The sequence below is a fragment of the Jatropha curcas genome, chromosome 6, assembly GCF_041381405.1.
Source record: "Jatropha curcas cultivar XTBG-Jc1 chromosome 6, XTBG_Jcur_1.0, whole genome shotgun sequence".
Classification (NCBI taxonomy): Eukaryota; Viridiplantae; Streptophyta; class Magnoliopsida; order Malpighiales; family Euphorbiaceae; genus Jatropha; species Jatropha curcas.
In genome coordinates this window covers 208,040-226,543 of record NC_143156.1, presented here as the reverse complement: position 1 = coordinate 226,543, position 18,504 = coordinate 208,040, and the positions used below count along the sequence as shown (strand labels likewise).

The window sequence follows — 18,504 nt, the reverse complement described above, 5'->3', positions numbered from 1 at the left end:
AAGAAAAGGGAAAGGTAGTTAGGACATATATATATATATATATATATATATATATTCTTATTTTGTTGAACTAAACCTAATTTTGCTCGTGCCACGTCAGATGAGTAAGATCAATAGGAGAGAATGCTTTCAGTGAAAATTTTCACCATTCACGAACCAATAGGAGAAAATGCTTTCAGCGAGAATTTTCACCGTTCACGAAAATTGAATAATCGATTTCTTATTTAAAGAATATGAATTCTTGAGTTATTTTTATCTAGACTAACCCATTAGTAGTTAAAAATTCTTTTCATAAGGATTAGACATTGACAGTTGAAGTAGGTCAGAAAGTCTAATATTCTCAATTTGTATTATAATATGTAAAATTTTAAAATCTACTAAGAACACATCTCATTAAGATGCATGCACTCTACCGGGGCTGCTTTAACTAATAATTAGATGAAATTATTAGTCTTCTTTCTTTTTTTGTTTAAGGAAATTTTATTAGTTAAAGAAAAAGAAAAAGAAAAAGAAAAAGATTTTTAATTATTATATTATATTAATATAATGTGCAATTACAATATATTATCCATGAATATAAAGGAATCTAATACCTAAAAAAGATTCCTTGGAACAAGAAGCAACTTCCAAGTTCCAACCACAAGATAAAGAAGCCCTTTTTTTGGTTTTGAGAAGACTGAATCTGCCATTTTCGTCTTCTCTAATTTGAAGTCATTGTGAGGAAAACAAAGAATTTGCAGAGGTTTCATTTTCTTGTTGGAGAAAATTCTTGAACCACAAAGCAGAGGATTTTAGAATTCTTTTTAACCCATTGTCGTAATCGATATATGTGATGCCAAATCGAACGGTGTAACCAAACATCCACTCAAAATCATCCAGAAATGACCATATGTAATATCCTCGCACATCAACTCCTTCCCTGTCAAAATCATATATATATATATATATATAAATACTTCAATTTTAGAAATATATTTATAATTACTAAATAATCATAATGAAATAACTGAAAATTAAAAAAAAAAAAAATTTATTGAACATCAAAAGTTCAAAACTCACTTGATGGCTTCTAGGAGGTATGATAGATGAAGTTTATGGTATTTTATCCTCAGGCTATCATTAAGTGCATCCTTCATTGAAATAGAGCTATTATCTTCCAATCCTGCCAAGGAAAAAAAATAATAGTTTCCTGTATTTTATTATTTAAGAAATTTCAACTGAACCTGAGACTGCTTACTCACCATTTTCAGTGATATAAATTGGAGGGTTGTTGTAATTTCTTTTTATATGCAGCAATAATTTTCGAATTCCCTCTGGATAAATGTATAGCCAACTCGAACCGGTCTGCAAAAATAATATATATAATTTTTCTTAATATGACAAATATATATTATAAATAACTATATATATATGTGCTAATCAAAGGGAACCTGTTGGCCGATAGGAATTCCATTTTTGTTAGCTGCAAAAAAAATAAAAAAAATAAAAAAAAAAACCAATTAAATATAATAAGAGTTATATTGAAATTTTAGATATTGAGAAATTTGGAAGTATAGTAACTGGTTTCAATGAAATGGCCATCTGATGTGTAACTTAAATTGGTAGATGTAGCATCATCAACGTATCTTGCAGTATAGTAATTAAGTCCAACAAAATCAATGGCTCCTTTTATCATCTTTGATTCTTCTTCTGTAAATTTAGGCAATCGATCTCCGACCAGAGATCGCATTGTTTCTGGGTAATCACCATATGTTAGAGGATGAAGAAGCCTACACATGGAAATGATTATTATTTGTTAATTAATATAAACATTTTTATTAATTTAGTAATTAAAGAGTTAATTTGGTGAAAGGAAAATGACCATCCAATGGTAAAATCAAGGGCTCTAGATGCAGCCTTTCTGCTAGCAACTGTTTGAAATTTGGGCACCTTCCAAAATGCTGTTACAGTAATCCCAATTGCTCCCTTCTGAGAAGCCTAATTAACCATTTAATCATTCTTTTTAGATTGCTAATTAATGGTTATTATATAAATACATGTGCTAGAAGTAAAATTGCATACCTTGTATTTTTGATTATATAAATTTATAGCAGTTGCATGGCAAAGAATCAAATGGTGAACCACAATGTAGGGTTCAGTGGCAGAATTTCCTGCTGTGCAGTTTCCTATATAGTTAGAGCAACGACCAGGTGCAGTTCCTCCAGTTGCATATCCAAAGCAACTAAAATAATTTGGCTCATTAACGCTAATCCAATATTTAACTCTATCTCCAAATTCTTTAAAGCAAAATTCCACATAATCACGATAATCATTCCTGCACAAATGTTATTATAAATTTTGAATTAATGAAGTGAAATTATTTAATTATTGGTAATTAGTGTTAAACAGATTGTTTAATTAAATTTAGACTTACACAATCTTGGGGCTTAAAAATCCACCATAATCATCTTCAAGGGCTTGTGGAAGATCCCAATGGAATAGAGTTACCAAAGGCTCTATACCTGCTCTGAGTTACAAATTAATTGGAGGATTAATAGAATGAATATATACATTTGATTCGGTTTATAGCAATTTGAATTGAATCGATTGAATGCGTGCGTTTTGGAAGTAAAATCTTACCATTTGATAGTAACTCATCAATCAAAGAATTGTAGAAATTGATGCCTTCTTGGTTCACTCCTGCACTAACTCTTCCATCTGAAGGCCAAATATTATTCCAGTTAGATCATAAAATTCCATTCTTAAATTTAGCAAAATAAAATAAATTATTGTCTTATTATATTACGAGATAATTAATGTTTTCTTAATTTAATGATCTTACATGGTAATATTCTTGACCATGAGATTGAGAATCTGAAGGAGTTAAAACCAATTTCTTTTATCAAAGCAACGTCCCCCTACAATATCAACCAAAACAACAACTTAATTAGAAGAACAAATATGTAATGTTTTCTTAATTTCAAGAATTATTTAGGTTCGTACCACGTAACGATGATAAAAATCCTCAGCAACCTCACCGGAGCTATGATCGAATATTTTTTCTGTGCCATACAAAAATTCCCATGAAAAATTCAAATGAAATATTTATAATTTAAAACAATAATGAATTAATTAGGTTTTGTATTTGGATATTACGTGGGTAGTTCTTGGTAAAGGTATCCCAAATGCTTGGTTTCTTGCCATCAGTATCTGCTGCTCCTTCACTCTAAATTTAAAGCTAAACCGAATGTGAGATTGAAAATTGTAGTAAAACCACAAACATTTTCCTGGAAAAAAATAAAATTAATTACCTGGTAAGCACTTGAAGCTACTCCGAATGTAAAATCTTTAGGAAAACTATTCCTACTGATTGGAGCAACAGAGTTATGGAGATTATAAGCTTCCAATCCCTCAGTCAGAACCCACAAATGTATGATTGGTATGAGAAAGAAGAAGAGATGATGTTCAGTTTTCATATTCAGTATCGTACCAATCCCTGCAACCATCATCATCAAGATTAGTGGGGTTCATTATCTCTCAGAAAAATAAAAAAACAGAACATGTGGGGTTCAACGTCTCCCAAAGTCAAGAAAAGACAAAAAAAAAAAAAAAAAGAAAAAAGAAAGTGGTGTTCATTTTGTCAACAAGACAATAATCATAATAAAAAAACAGCAATGGTGAATTGAAAATAAAAGAACAATATTAAGATTAAACACAGAAGAAAATGAAGAAAGTTTAGATATATTTTGCAAGATTAACGTGCCTTTTGCCCAGCAGGATGATAGGTGTTAAGTGGTTCTAATGCTTATTTCATTATTATAATATTTATATGTGATACCTCCTAACCTGTTAACCGGATATGGAAGAAATTGCAGAGATTGAAGAAAGAACAGAGAAGGAAAAGAAAAGTCGAAAGAAAGAGAGGAAGAAGAAGAACTGACACTTACCAGAATATTAATTATGTAGGAAGATAACAATTCTTTTATCAGAGCAAAACAAAAGAGAAATAGGCATTCTTTCTTTACACCAATATTGCTTCTTATATATTTTTTTCCAATAATAAACTCTTATTTTTCAACTTGCACGATGCGTTACTTGAAAGATTTGGATTCCTTTTAATTTACAAATTCCGTTTATGCTACAATTCTTATAGTTTATAAAACTGACAAAATATGAAAAGAACGTTGTCTGGTTGATGTTCTCATTGTAGTGCAAAGATTAACCGTTATTTCAATTTATTGATTAATTAAAGTAAATTATTTATTTTTTGAATTCATCTGTATTTGTAGTATTACAATAACATCAATGTTTATGGAGAAGTATGGAATACAATGACATCTATGATCTAGCTGAAAATAACTCAACAACTACCACATATTAGCTGAAAAGTACTCATTTCTGCATAAAGTGCTTATAATTAATTTCAATAATGCCCTACTTACCCATACCTACCAAATTTTCCCCAATTCATCTAATAATTTATATATTTTTTTAAGATTTCTTCACCTAAGCTCCTCGTGATTTCTTTTAGCTTCTGATTTTCAAACCTCCCAGTCATAACAACAATCTTAATTATTCTTTATTAAAAAAAAAAAACACATAACTAAGAAAACCTTAACCAATAATTATGAATTTAATCATAAGTTGTTACTATCAAAATCCAAAAATGATAGGGATTTATAGAACATAATTATATCACTAAATAAACAATATTGAATATATAGTATTATGAAATTAATCCATCAATCATTGAGAATACAACAAAGAAGAGGAAGTTACATTCTCCATTTGGAGGAAATCTTTGAACCATAAAGCAGAGTGCTTGTAATATCTTTTCAATCCATTTTCATAATCAACAAAATTAATGCCAAATCGAACCGTATAACCAAGTTCCCACTCAAAGTCATCTAGAAATGACCACACGTAATATCCTCTTACGTCAACTCCATCTCTGCATGCCAAAGATCATACCCATTATTTTTTTTTTCTCTTAGGAAGAACTATAGTACCTTAAATTGAAACCCAAATATTGAAACTTACTTAATAGCTTCTAACAGATATGATAGATGAAGAAAATGGTATTTGATCCTCAAATTATAGAGCATCATTAATGGAAATGGAGCTATTATTTGGATCAGCCATCCCTGAAAAATATATATATATATATATATATATATATATATATATATATATATATATATATACACACACACACACACGTTAGACATCATTAATTGTTAAATAAGAAATTGCGGAAAATTATTAAATGATTGCTGTTTATACCATTCTCAGTGACAATAATGGGAATATTGTTGTATTTACTCTTTGTATATAGCAAAATTTCTCGAATTCCCTTTGGGTAAACGTAAAGCCAACTAGGAGCAGCCTAAGCAAAAAATTGAGAAATAATTAGTGTAATATTTATGTATTAAAAATTAAATTAAAATTGTACATTATGGGAAAAAATATATATATATAAAAAGGAATACCTGTGGACCGATAGGAATCCCATTTTTCTCAGCTGCCGACAGTAAATTACAAACATTTTGTGAATGAAATTGAATCGAATAAAAAAAAAAAAAAATCAAGATTGATGAATAATCAATTAGTTAAAACCACCAATTAATCTTATCTTTGGACTCACTTGTTAGATTAACTCGACTATCTGTAGTATAACTTAGGTAGATGCTACTATAAGATGTGGCTTCTTCTGCATATCTTGCAGTGTAATAATTTATTCCAACAAAATCAAAATACCCTTTGACCATCTCTGTTTCTTCTTCTGTAAAATTAGGCAATCGAGTCCCCACCAAGTCTCTCATGCTCTCAGGATATTCACCATATACTAAGGGATGAACAACCCTACACATATTAACATTAATAATTAAATTAGGTATCCAAAAAATAATAATTTTATAGGTAAAATTCACTAGACGCAATCCACTTCTATCCACAGAATTCGCCATTGATAAAAGATTATTTCTTTATATTTAGCATAGAGACACTTACCATCCAAATGAAAAATCAAGAGCAGTAGAGGCTGCCTTTCTGCAAGAAACTGTGGGGTATTTGGGCACCATCCATCTAACTGATACTGTAATCCCAAGTTTACCCTTTTGAGAAGCCTAAAAAGAATCCAAATTACTAAAATTGGAGATTTGGACAAGTCTTTTCCCAAAAACTTCTGCTGCATAAAAAAGAATTATCCTCACCTGATATTTCTCCCTGTATAATTTTACAGCAGCTGCATGAGAAAGAATCATGTTATGAACCACCATATATGGCTCTGTCGCAGAATTCCCCACCGTGCAATTTCCGATGTAGCTAGAACACCGACCGGGTGCATTAATGCCTGATGCATACCCTTTAAGACCTACTATGTCAGGCTCGTTTATAGTCACCCAATACTTTACTCTATCACCAAATTCTTTGAAGCAAAAATCCGCGTAATTGCGATAATCATCCCTGTACAAGTCTTAGAATTGATCAATTAATTTCCCATTTGCAATTAACCTTTCTTAAAAAGATTAGCTGATTAGCTTACACAATTTCAGAGCTTAAGAATCCACCATACTCATCTTCAATGGCTTGAGGAACATCCCAATGGAATAGAGTCACTAAGGGTTGAATGCCTGCTCAAAATGTAAATACTAGTATATTTAGATGATAATTAAAATGTTATTATCTTAATTTAAAAGGATTCAATTTGTGAAATATAAAAAAAATTACCATTTGATATTAACTCATCAACGATAAAATTGTAGAAATCAACACCTTTCTGGTTCACACCTCCACTGATTTTCCCATCTGAGAATTTAAGAAAAAAAATCCATTCCAAGTGATTAAAATTCCAAAATTATAATTAACCAATTACGAAATGATGTTCTTACAAGGTAATATTCTGGGCCATGAAAGGGAAAATCTGAAGGAGTCTAATCCAATTTCTTTCATCCGAGCAATGTCCTCCTATATATAAACACACATACATGTATATGTAACTAGCAATAGAAGGAGTTTATATTTTGACATTGATGAATACATAATTTTCTTAGACATACCTTATAAAGATAATAAAATTCTTCGGCTATATTTCCATTGCTATGATCTGCAATTTTTTCTGCCATGTTTTGAGTTTTAACTCCATAAGATATCTCATATTTTGAAGTTAGTGAAAAGAGAAATAAGAGAAAAAAATTATCTTAAAAATAAAAGGAGAAAAAATATTTAAAAATCGACTGGGAAAATTAAAATTACACGAGTCAATGCAATCATAGACTAATTTCATATGATAAATTGTAAATTAATTCCTCTCTCTCTACAAATATAAGTCGTTTTAACAATGTAGAACCTGGGAATTCCCTGACGAATGTATCCCAAATGCTTGGTCGTCTTCCATCAACCTGAGTTGCTCCTTCATACTATACAATGAAGCAAGAAACTGGACAAATTAACAATGCAGTTAAATGGAAAAGAAATTTAAAAAAGAAAAAAACTCTACGGTTGCAGAGACTAGCTACCTGGTAAGCACTCGAGGATGCTCCAAATATAAAATCTGCCGGAAAACTGCTCCGATTAAACGGAGTTGTATAATAACCAGATGAACTTAAACATTCAATGGGGCCCAATAGATTTATAAAAACAAAGAAGAGGAAGAAAGGGTAGTTAGAATTTAAATCAAATTCCATAAGGGGAGATTTTTAAAATGGGTAGTTGAAACAATTAGACATCAATTATAATATCAGCAAAAAACAATGGCAGTTGAGTGGCAGAAACACACGTGAAAAATATATTAAAATACAGCATGTGTCACTGTGTATATAATTATTATAAATTAATCTAAATTATTGATAGAACGGTGGAACGGTTGTTTTGACTATCTTAATTAATAGAGTTGAAACACAATCTTAATTAATTACGGTGTTCGATAATATAATACCTGCTAGAGTATTTAGAGTTTAAGACAGTGTTTTATGAAATGTTATTTTTATTATAATTTTTTTATGACACCTATATTTATCACCTGTCTTTATCTTGTTTTTCGCTTTTATATTTTTTTATCATTTCATAGTAAACAGTTAATCAAACAGTTATTTGTACCGAATACTTTTATTCTAAATCACTATATAATCATTAACCACTAACTGCTAATATTTAACTGCCAACCACTAGTAAAACAGGTGACAGCTAATAGCTACTAGAATAATTAAATTTGCTGAATAGACCCTCTATTGTAACAAATAAATGTAGAGCGTTGGAGTTGGACTACGGAGGGGATTAGGTTGCATATGCTAGGTCGGGGTTGTCAAAATGAGTCATGACTTTTCCACAATTCACCTATTATGAAAATTAAATGATTTGAGGTTGAGCCAAAATGGTTCATATCATAAACGGATGACCCATATATAACTCGAGTTTAAATGTAGTGATCACGGTTGACTCATCTAATCTGTGTACCCCGTTTATTTAAGAATAAAAATATAATTTTATATATAATATGTATATTAAGTGGGTTTATGCAGGTTATACATGTTGTATGTATCGTGTTTCTAAACTGTATATGACATATTTAATTAAACTTTTTGATTCATATATGACCCGTTTAATTGCATCATATATGTATTATTCGTTTAATTTTTATGTCATGTTCGTATTTAAATATATGACACAATTATTAAACAGGTTGTGTTTATGTTCACTATAATCGTGTCGAGTGTTAGGCGGTTTCATGTCGACCTACACGTCAACCCATTTTGACACATCAATTGGTATAATAATTTAAAAATGACAATACAAAATGAAAGTGGTTGGATTGTACAACTAAAGTAGAGAATGCAAGAATGAAAAATATATATTTAAACTTTTTTTTTCTCTATCCATAAATATGAAAACACTCGATCTTTTATTTAAGAAATTTAAATTTTTTTCCATGCAAATCAACTCACATATCGATGAAATCGAGCTCTTATTAAAAAGAAACGAGAGCACATTCTTGTCAAATGGACTAATTCGATCGGTTGAATTAACCGCACTATTATTGTAAGTTACACAAAGCATTTTTTTTATTGGAAAATGAAGAGTAAATATTATTTGGGAGGTCTTCAAACATAATTAATTTGCAAGGAACAATTTGAACCAATAGGCAGAGTACTTGAGGTATCGTTTCAGATTATTCTTATAATCAACATAAGTGATGCCAAATCGAATGGTGTAGCCATTGCGCCATTCAAAGTCATCAAAAAATGACCATATATAGTATGATTTTACATTAACACCCTCCCTGCAAAATTTCAATTAAATCGAGATTAATTTGTTTAATATCTCCAATTAATTAATTAATTGTTAAAAGTAAAAATAATTAAAAAAAATTACTTGATTGCCCTTAAAAGATAAGATAGGTGACCACTGAGGTATCTTATTCTTAAACCATCTTTAAGGCCAACTTCAAGCGGCAAAGAGGCATCGTCAGCCATTCCTGCAAGGAATTAATGCAGATTAAAACCATTAATTAACCACTGTTAAAAAAAAAAAAAAAAGCTAAAAGACCTTATATTTGATTAAAATAGGAAATTAAATTTACCATTTTCAGTAATGAAAATAGTAGGATTGTTGTAATTTTCCTTCACATATAGCAAAAGCTCTTCCAATCCTTTTGGATAGATGTAAAGCCAGCTCAAAACAGTCTAAGCAACACCAAGACAAAATGTCAACATATAATTAGCTGCTAATCACATTTTCTTTTGTCATTATGATTACAAGAAAATTTAATTCTGATGCATTTTTCTTCGCAAATTGAAGTTCTTTAATTTTGAGCAACTTACCCTTCAATATATTGTGGCTTTCTTGAAAAATTTTAATTACAAAAATCAAAATGCAATTAGTACGATGTTCTTTTTTCAATAAAAAAAAAATCCTATCTCATTGGTATCAATATGGCGATGTGTGAAAGAAAAAAGAAAGATATACCGGTGTGCCGATGGGAACTCCATTCCTTTCTGCTGTGGTGACGAAATGCATAGTATTAATTAGTATTAATACATTAATTAAAAAATTTTCTTCAAAGCTTAATTGTATAATCCTTAAAGCTTTAAAAAATTTGAACGTACAAGTTGTATTTACACGTTGGTCAGCAGTATAACTAAGGATGGCACCGTTAGCAAGTGGAGCAGTTTCTGCATAATATGTTGAGTAGTAATTTAGGGTAATAAAATCAAAGGACCCTTTTATCATTTTTGATTGTTCTTGAGTGAATTTTGGCAGTCTACTTCCCACTAGTTCTCTCATGCTTCGGGGATAGCTTCCATATGTAATTGGATGTGCAATCCTGCAAAAATATAGTTCTAATATTGTCACCTCAAAGAAAAAATGAAATTACAGTCAATCAAGTGTGGTCTGGTTGATTTTCTCATACTATAGAGGTTTCGAGTTCGAGTAGTTTCGACTATAAGAATTTTTACTAATTTAATGAGTTAAGAGATATCTCTGCTGTGTAGTTCATCTTGTTATTTCGGTCCTGACCATGCATATATATATATATATATATATATATATATATATATATATATAGAGAGAGAGAGAGAGAGAGAGAGAGAGAGAGAGAGAGAGAGAGAGAGAGAGAGAGAGAGAGAGAGAGAGAGAGAGAGAGAGAGATTTAGTGCTTACCATCCAAAGGAAAAATCCAAGACTCTAGAGGTAGCCAAGCGGCCAGAAGATGTATTGTACTTTGGAGTATACCATTGACTTGATATCGTAATTCCGATTTGTCCCTTTTGGATAACCTGCAAATGTTAAATTTATCACTTAGTAGTACTAAAAATCTCTTGATCTTACAAGAAAAATTCGTCTGGAGATGCAGTACATTTAATTACTGGTGAAGTATTAGTTACCTCGTACTTGTCCCTATACAATTTGACAGCAGCTGAATGGCTGAGAAGTAGGTGGTGCATGACGATGTAAGGTTCAGTTGCAGAGTTTCCGGCAGAGCAATTTCCTAAAAGGTGGGAGCATCGACCAGGTGCCAAGACACCGGAGTCATAACCTTGGATGACAAATATGTTGGGTTCATTTATGGTCACCCAAAGCTTCACTCGATCTCCAAATGTTTTGAAACAAAAGTCTGCATAGTCCACATAATCTTTCCTATATATATATTCGTCAAATTAGAGACAGTCATATAATATAGTTGCATATTAAAAATAAATGAAAAATATAGAATGTTCTTCGGTCATGTTAAGCAACGGCTTTTCATGTAGCTACAGCATAGTTTTTATAATTTGAGAGAGCGCATTATGAAATGTTACTCACTTGAACGTTGATAAAAGGTTATTTAAACAGCTAACAATTACAAAAATATCTAATAGCTGCTACAAAACTAATTTTGCCGAACAAACTCTTCAAATATATATATATATATGAAAATTTGTCACTTACACTATTTGTGGGCTTAGAAAACCACCATACTCATCTTCCAGAGCTTGTGGAGGGTCGAAATGGAGTAAAGTCACAAAGGGCTTTATACCTGCATGCTCAGTTTACCATCTTAGTGAAAACTTATTAAGTAATTAATCAGGAAAATAAAAATATATATAGTGAAAGATAATGATAATTGACCATTGGAAAGTAGATTGTTGATGAGGTCATTGTAAAATTGAACACCCAGTGGATTCACTCCCCCATTGATTTTCCCCTCTGGAAAAAAAAATAAAAAATAAAAAAAAAAAAGGAAAAAGGAGAAAAGTGTTACACCTTAATAATTCCTCACCTAACCTAGAATATATATACCTATTTTAGCATATTGTTGTACTTTTCCATTGTAATGAATTAAGATTCAGAAACAATTAATTATTCTATCCCAATTTATCTTTCATAAATTCCTTCTCTTACTTGGTAAGATTCTACTCCACGAAATGGAGAACCTGAAGGAGTCCAGACCAATCTTTTTCATTAGTTTTATGTCCTCCTGAATCCAAAGCAAGCAAGCAAAATATATAGAGGAATAAAAATACTATATATATGTATACTATGCTTAATTTTTCATAATAATACCTTGTAACGGTGATAAAAATCGTCAGCTACATCTCCTGTACTGCGATCCTTAATTTTTTCTGCCACACAAAGGTAAAATTTTTTCAAAACACATAAAACGGTTAGAAAATCGGGTAGGAGAGCTGGTTTTAGCATTTTCAAAGAATCGAGAAAAAGCATATCTTAAACACATAACAAAGGAAGGGATAAAGATGAAGAGGAAAAACATAAATTCATTACTCATAGTAAAAGGATTTACAAAGCATAAAACAACAAAGTTTTTTTTTTTTTCTTCTTCTTCTTCTATTCAAACCTGATTGTTCCCTCACAAAAGTATCCCATATGCTTGGTCCTCTGCCATCTATCAGTGCTGCTCCTTCAGACTGTTAAAGAAAATACTAGTCAAGAAAATTTCTTCCTTCTTTTTCAAAAGAAAAGAAAGATCATACTTGATAAGCAGAAGAACCGGCTCCAAAAATAAAACCAGGCGGAAAACTGCTTCGGTTGAGTGGCAGCAACCGGCTGCCAATGGTGTAAGTTGGTAAGCTAGCTAGAACTAGATGGACCAAGATGGAGGCTAAAGCACATTTAATTCCCATAGCTCTATTTAGTATAGTAGAAGCTGCGGGATGTTCATTTGGATCTTCTTAGTCTTTGTTATATAGAGAAAGAAAATGGGGAATTCGTTTATGTGCTGAAGTTATTGAGCTGTACTATTCATCGTTTTTCTAATTTCTTGCAGTGTGATAATAGTGACAGTCAATGCCGTACCAACTTTTTGCTCAGTCCATGTTACCATAATCATAATACATGATCCTCTTTGTAAAAAAGTCATTATTTTTAAAAGTAAAATTAAAAAAAAACAAAAAGAAATTATAAACTCCACCATATATAATAATGAACTCAATAATTAGCTGTTATATTGTATAAATTGTATTGAAATAGGTTAAGTTATTATTCATTAATCTCCACATAATTTTAAAATTTAATAGCTGATAAGCTCATTCTTATAAAATCGGAGATTATAATAGCAAAATAAATCAAATTATGTATTCAGCATCCCATTCAATGTCATCCTAAAATACCCACATATGATATAGTATCTTGACATCAACTCCATTCCTGCCATAACTATTGTGATTTTCCTTCTGAATTTATTTGTATAATTATTGATGTTAAATTCATGAAAAAATCGAATTCTAGTTTGAGATTAATGTGTCAAGATTTAGAAACAAAAATATTAAGAGATGATTGACTAAATATATAAATTTATTTATGTACTTTTTATGAAAACTTGAAATAATTCCATTGAATGATTCAGCTGTTCATGTCAAGTCAGTTATTAATATAATTGGTGTTGCCTTTTGCTCATTTTTACACCATATGTTTCGTGTTTCCATTTTCTTAATTGGTTGTATATAGGTGGGATTTTGTAATTTTCCTAATTTCAATTATATCTACGTATACGAAATATTTTTCTAGCATAGATAAACTTAATTACCAGAAAAAGTGGTTTGACTACAGAGCTCCAACTTTATTGGCATTGATAATAGGTTGTTTGCAACAAAATATGTGGTGTAGTAATTTACTCCCAAGAAATCAAGAGACCCTTTTGGCATATCAGATTGTCGTTTAGTAAATTTAGGCAGTCGTTCTCCCACTAAAGATTTCATTACTTCTGGATGAGCAAACCTACACAAAATTTTCAGGATCAGCAAATTATAAATAATATAATTTAAAATACTAATTATGAAACTTACCAACCAAAAAGAAAATGAATTTCTCTCATGGCTGCTTTCTGGTCTTCTACTGATGAAATATTTATAATTTAAAACAATAATGAATTAATTAGGTTTTGTATTTGGATATTACGTGGGTAGTTCTTGGTAAAGGTATCCCAAATGCTTGGTTTCTTGCCATCAGTATCTGCTGCTCCTTCACTCTAAATTTAAAGCTAAACCAAATGTGAGATTGAAAATTGTAGTAAAACCAGAAACATTTTCCTGGAAAAAAATAAAATCAATTACCTGGCAAGCACTTGAAGCTACTCCGAATATAAAATCTTTTGGAAAACTATTCCTACTGATTGGAGCAACAGAGTTATGGAGATTATAAGCTTCCAATCCCTCAGTAAGAACCCACAAATGTATGATTGGTATGAGAAAGAAGAAGAGATAATGTTCAGTTTTCATATTCAGTACAGTACAAAATCCCTGCAACCATCATCATCAATATCAGTGGGGTTCATTATCTCTCAGAAAAAGAAAAAAACAGAACATGTGGGGTTCAACGTCTCCCAAAGTCAAGAAAAGACAAAAAAAAAAAGAAGTGGTGTTCATTTTGTCAACAAGACAATAATCATAATAAAAAAACAGCAATCGTGAATTGAAAATAAAAGAACAGTATTAAGATTAGCACACAAGAAAATGAAGAAAGTTTAGATATATTTTGCAAGATTAACGTGCCTTTTGCCGAGCAGGATGATAGGTGTTAAGTGGTTCTAATGCTCATTTCATTATTATAATATTTATATGTGATACCTAACCTGTTAACCGGATATGGAAGAAATTGCAGAGATTGAAGAAAGAACAGAGAAGGAAAAGAAAAGTCGAAAGAAAGAGAGGAAGAAGAAGAACTCACACTTACCAGAATTGAGAACTAACATCTCAGAAATGGCAGCTCATCTTAATTTATTTCATCATATATATATATATATATATGAAAATCTAAGTGCTCTGTCATTTAGCAGAATATTAATTATGTAGGAAGGTAACAATTCTTTTATCAGAGCTAAACAAAAGACAAATAGGCATTCTTTCTCTAAACCAATATTACTTCTTATATATTTTTTTTCCAATAATAAATTCTTATTTTTCAACTTGCACGACGCGTTACTTAAAAGATTTGGATTCCTTTTAAGTTACGAATTTCGTTTATGCTACAATTCTTATAGTTCACAAAATAGACAAAATATGAAAAGAACTTTGTCTGGTTGGTCTTCTCACAGGAGTGCAAAGATTACCCGTTATTTCAATTTATTGATTAATTAAAGGAAATTATTTATTTTTTGAATTCAACTGTATTTGTAGTATTACAATAACATCAATGTTTATGGAGAAATATGGAATACAATGACATCTATGATCTAGCTGAAAATAACTCAACAACTACCACATATTAGCTGAAAAGTACTCATTCCTGCATAAAATGCTTATAATTAATTTCAATAATGCCCTACTTACCATACCTACCAAATATTCCCCAATTCATTTAATAATTTATATAATTTTTGTAAGATTTCTTCACCTAAGCTCCTCATGATTTCTTTTAGCTTCTGATTTTCTCACCTCCCAGTCATAACAACAATCTTAATTATTCTTTATTAAAAAAAAAAAAAAAAACACATAACTAAGAAAACCTTAACCAATAATTATGAATTTAATCATAAGTTGTTACTATCAAAATCCAAAAATGATAGGGATTTATAGAACATAATTATATCACTAAATAAACAATATTAAATATATAGTATTATGAAATTAATCCATCAATCATTGAGAATACAACAAAGAAGAGGAAGTTACATTCTCCATTTGGAGGAAATCTTTGAACCATAAAGCAGAGTGCTTGTAATATCTTTTCAATCCATTTTCATAATCAACAAAATTAATGCCAAATCGAACCGTATAACCAAGTTCCCACTCAAAGTCATCTAGAAATGACCACACGTAATATCCTCTTACGTCAACTCCATCTCTGCATGCCAAAGATCATACCTATTATTTTTTTTTTCTCTTAGGAAGAACTATAGTACCTTAAATTGAAACCCAAATATTGAAACTTACTTAATAGCTTCTAACAGATATGATAGATGAAGAAAATGGTATTTGATCCTCAAATTATCATTTAGAGCATCATTAATGGAAATGGAGCTATTATTTGGATCAGCCATCCCTGAAATATATATATATATATATATATATATATATATATATATATATATATATATATATATATATACACACGTTAGACATCATAAATTGTTAAATGAGAAATTGCGGAAAATTATTAAATGATTGCTGTTTATACCATTCTCAGTGACAATAATGGGAATATTGTTGTATTTACTCTTTGTATATAGCAAAATTTCTCGAATTCCCTTTGGGTAAACGTAAAGCCAACTAGGAGCAGCCTAAGCAAAAAATTGAGAAATAATTAGTGTAATATTTATGTATTAAAAATTAAATTAAAATTGTACATTATGGGAAAAAATATATATATATAAAAAGGAATACCTGTGGACCGATAGGAATCCCATTTTTCTCAGCTGCCGACAGTAAATTACAAACATTTTGTGAATGAAATTGAATCGAATAAAAAAAAAAAAAAATCAAGATTGATGAATAATCAATTAGTTAAAACCACCAATTAATCTTATCTTTGGACTCACTTGTTAGATTAACTCGACTATCTGTAGTATAACTTAGGTAGATGCTACTATAAGATGTGGCTTCTTCTGCATATCTTGCAGTGTAATAATTTATTCCAACAAAATCAAAATACCCTTTGACCATCTCTGTTTCTTCTTCTGTAAAATTAGGCAATCGAGTCCCCACCAAGTCTCTCATGCTCTCAGGATATTCACCATATACTAAGGGATGAACAACCCTACACATATTAACATTAATAATTAAATTAGGTATCCAAAAAATAATAATTTTATAGGTAAAATTCACTAGACGCAATCCACTTCTATCCACAGAATTCGCCATTGATAAAAGATTATTTCTTTATATTTAGCATAGAGACACTTACCATCCAAATGAAAAATCAAGAGCAGTAGAGGCTGCCTTTCTGCAAGAAACTGTGGGGTATTTGGGCACCATCCATCTAACTGATACTGTAATCCCAAGTTTACCCTTTTGAGAAGCCTAAAAAGAATCCAAATTACTAAAATTGGAGATTTGGACAAGTCTTTTCCCAAAAACTTCTGCTGCATAAAAAAGAATTATCCTCACCTGATATTTCTCCCTGTATAATTTTACAGCAGCTGCATGAGAAAGAATCATGTTATGAACCACCATATATGGCTCTGTCGCAGAATTCCCCACCGTGCAATTTCCGATGTAGCTAGAACACCGACCGGGTGCATTAATGCCTGATGCATACCCTTTAAGACCTACTATGTCAGGCTCGTTTATAGTCACCCAATACTTTACTCTATCACCAAATTCTTTGAAGCAAAAATCCGCGTAATTGCGATAATCATCCCTGTACAAGTCTTAGAATTGATCAATTAATTTCCCATTTGCAATTAACCTTTCTTAAAAAGATTAGCTGATTAGCTTACACAATTTCAGAGCTTAAGAATCCACCATACTCATCTTCAATGGCTTGAGGAACATCCCAATGGAATAGAGTCACTAAGGGTTGAATGCCTGCTCAAAATGTAAATACTAGTATATTTAGATGATAATTAAAATGTTATTATCTTAATTTAAAAGGATTCAATTTGTGAAATATAAAAAAAATTACCATTTGATATTAACTCATCAACGATAAAATTGTAGAAATCAACACCTTTCTGGTTCACACCTCCACTGATTTTCCCATCTGAGAATTTAAGAAAAAAAATCCATTCCAAGTGATTAAAATTCCAAAATTATAATTAACCAATTACGAAATGATGTTCTTACAAGGTAATATTCTGGGCCATGAAAGGGAAAATCTGAAGGAGTCTAATCCAATTTCTTTCATCCGAGCAATGTCCTCCTATATATAAACACACATACATGTATATGTAACTAGCAATAGAAGGAGTTTATATTTTGACATTGATGAATACATAATTTTCTTAGACATACCTTATAAAGATAATAAAATTCTTCGGCTATATTTCCATTGCTATGATCTGCAATTTTTTCTGCCATGTTTTGAGTTTTAACTCTATAAGATATCTCATATTTTGAAGTTAGTGAAAAGAGAAATAAGAGAAAAAAAATTATCTTAAAAATAAAAGGAGAAAAAATATTTAAAAATTGACTGGGAAAATTAAAATTACACGAGTCAAAGCAATCATAGACTGATTTCATATGATAAATTGTAAATTAATTCCTCTCTCTACAAATATAAGTCGTTTTAACGATGTAGAACCTGGGAATTCCCTGACGAATGTATCCCAAATGCTTGGTCGTCTTCCATCAACCTGAGTTGCTCCTTCATACTATACAATGAAGCAAGAAATGCAGTTAAATGGAAAAGAAATTTAAAAAAGAAAAAAAAAAACTCTATGGTTGCAGAGACTAGCTACCTGGTAAGCACTTGAGGATGCTCCAAATATAAAATCTGCCGGAAAACTGCTCCGATTAAACGGAGTTGTATAATAACCAGATGAACTTAAACATTCAATGGGGCCCGATAGATTTATAAAAACAAAGAAGAGGAAGAAAGGGTAGTTAGAATTTAAGTCAAATTCCATAAGGGGAGATTTTTAAAATGGGTAGT

General features: G+C 30.6%; 4 protein-coding genes across 6 annotated transcripts; all 4 read right to left on the bottom strand.

Annotated features, from left to right (window-relative positions):
• Positions 1-504: 504 nt before the first annotated feature.
• LOC105628655 (beta-glucosidase 17) lies at positions 505-3,902 on the bottom strand. 2 transcript variants are annotated; one of them, XM_020677131.3, is made up of 14 exons: positions 3,743-3,902; positions 3,291-3,475; positions 3,136-3,205; positions 2,983-3,041; positions 2,822-2,897; positions 2,620-2,697; positions 2,414-2,501; positions 2,062-2,314; positions 1,862-1,977; positions 1,561-1,769; positions 1,431-1,462; positions 1,242-1,344; positions 1,060-1,189; positions 505-919 (listed from the first exon to the last, which is right to left on the bottom strand). In XM_020677131.3, the coding sequence occupies exons 2-14, from the start codon at positions 3,453-3,455 to the stop codon at positions 712-714; spliced, it is 1,587 nt and encodes a 528-aa protein (XP_020532790.1). In that variant the 5' UTR covers positions 3,456-3,475; positions 3,743-3,902; the 3' UTR covers positions 505-711. The 2 variants fall into 2 exon arrangements, with proteins under 2 accessions (XP_020532790.1, XP_089578943.1); XM_089722817.1 differs by having other exon boundaries at positions 1,060-1,162.
• Positions 3,903-4,682: 780 nt separating this feature from the next.
• Positions 4,683-7,722, bottom strand: LOC105650580 (beta-glucosidase 17). The gene is given in 14 exon segments (XM_089723510.1): positions 4,683-4,930; positions 5,020-5,076; positions 5,078-5,123; positions 5,263-5,365; positions 5,469-5,500; positions 5,624-5,841; positions 5,989-6,104; positions 6,192-6,444; positions 6,524-6,611; positions 6,709-6,786; positions 6,870-6,945; positions 7,038-7,096; positions 7,328-7,397; positions 7,497-7,722. Coding segments are annotated over 14 exon segments (1,569 nt in total). The 5' UTR covers positions 7,665-7,722; the 3' UTR covers positions 4,683-4,725.
• Positions 7,723-8,924: 1,202 nt separating this feature from the next.
• LOC105628652 (beta-glucosidase 17) lies at positions 8,925-13,682 on the bottom strand. 2 transcript variants are annotated; one of them, XM_089723512.1, is made up of 13 exons: positions 13,502-13,682; positions 12,314-12,383; positions 12,022-12,080; positions 11,860-11,935; positions 11,587-11,664; positions 11,407-11,494; positions 10,863-11,115; positions 10,639-10,754; positions 10,083-10,300; positions 9,943-9,974; positions 9,557-9,659; positions 9,349-9,451; positions 8,925-9,256 (listed from the first exon to the last, which is right to left on the bottom strand). In XM_089723512.1, the coding sequence occupies exons 4-13, from the start codon at positions 11,918-11,920 to the stop codon at positions 9,088-9,090; spliced, it is 1,221 nt and encodes a 406-aa protein (XP_089579638.1). In that variant the 5' UTR covers positions 11,921-11,935; positions 12,022-12,080; positions 12,314-12,383; positions 13,502-13,682; the 3' UTR covers positions 8,925-9,087. The 2 variants fall into 2 exon arrangements, with proteins under 2 accessions (XP_089579638.1, XP_089579637.1); XM_089723511.1 differs by lacking the exon at positions 13,502-13,682 and adding an exon at positions 12,450-13,492.
• A 1,826-nt stretch (positions 13,683-15,508) lies between these two features.
• On the bottom strand, positions 15,509-18,504 carry LOC105629845 (beta-glucosidase 17). The gene is made up of 13 exons (XM_089723508.1): positions 18,311-18,504; positions 18,154-18,223; positions 17,865-17,923; positions 17,697-17,772; positions 17,536-17,613; positions 17,351-17,438; positions 17,019-17,271; positions 16,816-16,931; positions 16,451-16,668; positions 16,296-16,327; positions 16,090-16,192; positions 15,846-15,954; positions 15,509-15,756 (listed from the first exon to the last, which is right to left on the bottom strand). The coding sequence occupies exons 1-13, from the start codon at positions 18,476-18,478 to the stop codon at positions 15,552-15,554; spliced, it is 1,575 nt and encodes a 524-aa protein (XP_089579634.1). The 5' UTR covers positions 18,479-18,504; the 3' UTR covers positions 15,509-15,551.

Excerpts from the sequence above, each read along its gene's own strand:
- LOC105628655 (XM_020677131.3), bottom strand. The coding sequence starts at position 3,455 with ATGAAAACTGAACATCATCTCTTCTTCTTTCTCATACCAATCATACAT. Across the intron at positions 2,502-2,619 it reads TGATGAGTTACTATCAAATG|GTATAGAGCCTTTGGTAACT; the intron begins GTAAGATTTTAC and ends AACTCAGAGCAG. Across the intron at positions 1,190-1,241 it reads AATTTATATCACTGAAAATG|GAAACTATTATTTTTTTTCC; the intron begins GTGAGTAAGCAG and ends AATAAAATACAG.
- LOC105628652 (XM_089723511.1), bottom strand. The coding sequence starts at position 12,599 with ATGGGAATTAAATGTGCTTTAGCCTCCATCTTGGTCCATCTAGTTCTA. Across the intron at positions 11,495-11,586 it reads CAACAATCTACTTTCCAATG|GTATAAAGCCCTTTGTGACT; the intron begins GTCAATTATCAT and ends CTGAGCATGCAG. Across the intron at positions 9,257-9,348 it reads TATCTTTTAAGGGCAATCAA|GGAGGGTGTTAATGTAAAAT; the intron begins GTAATTTTTTTT and ends GAAATTTTGCAG.
- LOC105629845 (XM_089723508.1), bottom strand. The coding sequence starts at position 18,478 with ATGGAATTTGACTTAAATTCTAACTACCCTTTCTTCCTCTTCTTTGTT. Across the intron at positions 17,773-17,864 it reads AATTTTATTATCTTTATAAG|GAGGACATTGCTCGGATGAA; the intron begins GTATGTCTAAGA and ends GTTTATATATAG. Across the intron at positions 17,439-17,535 it reads TGATGAGTTAATATCAAATG|GCATTCAACCCTTAGTGACT; the intron begins GTAATTTTTTTT and ends CATTTTGAGCAG.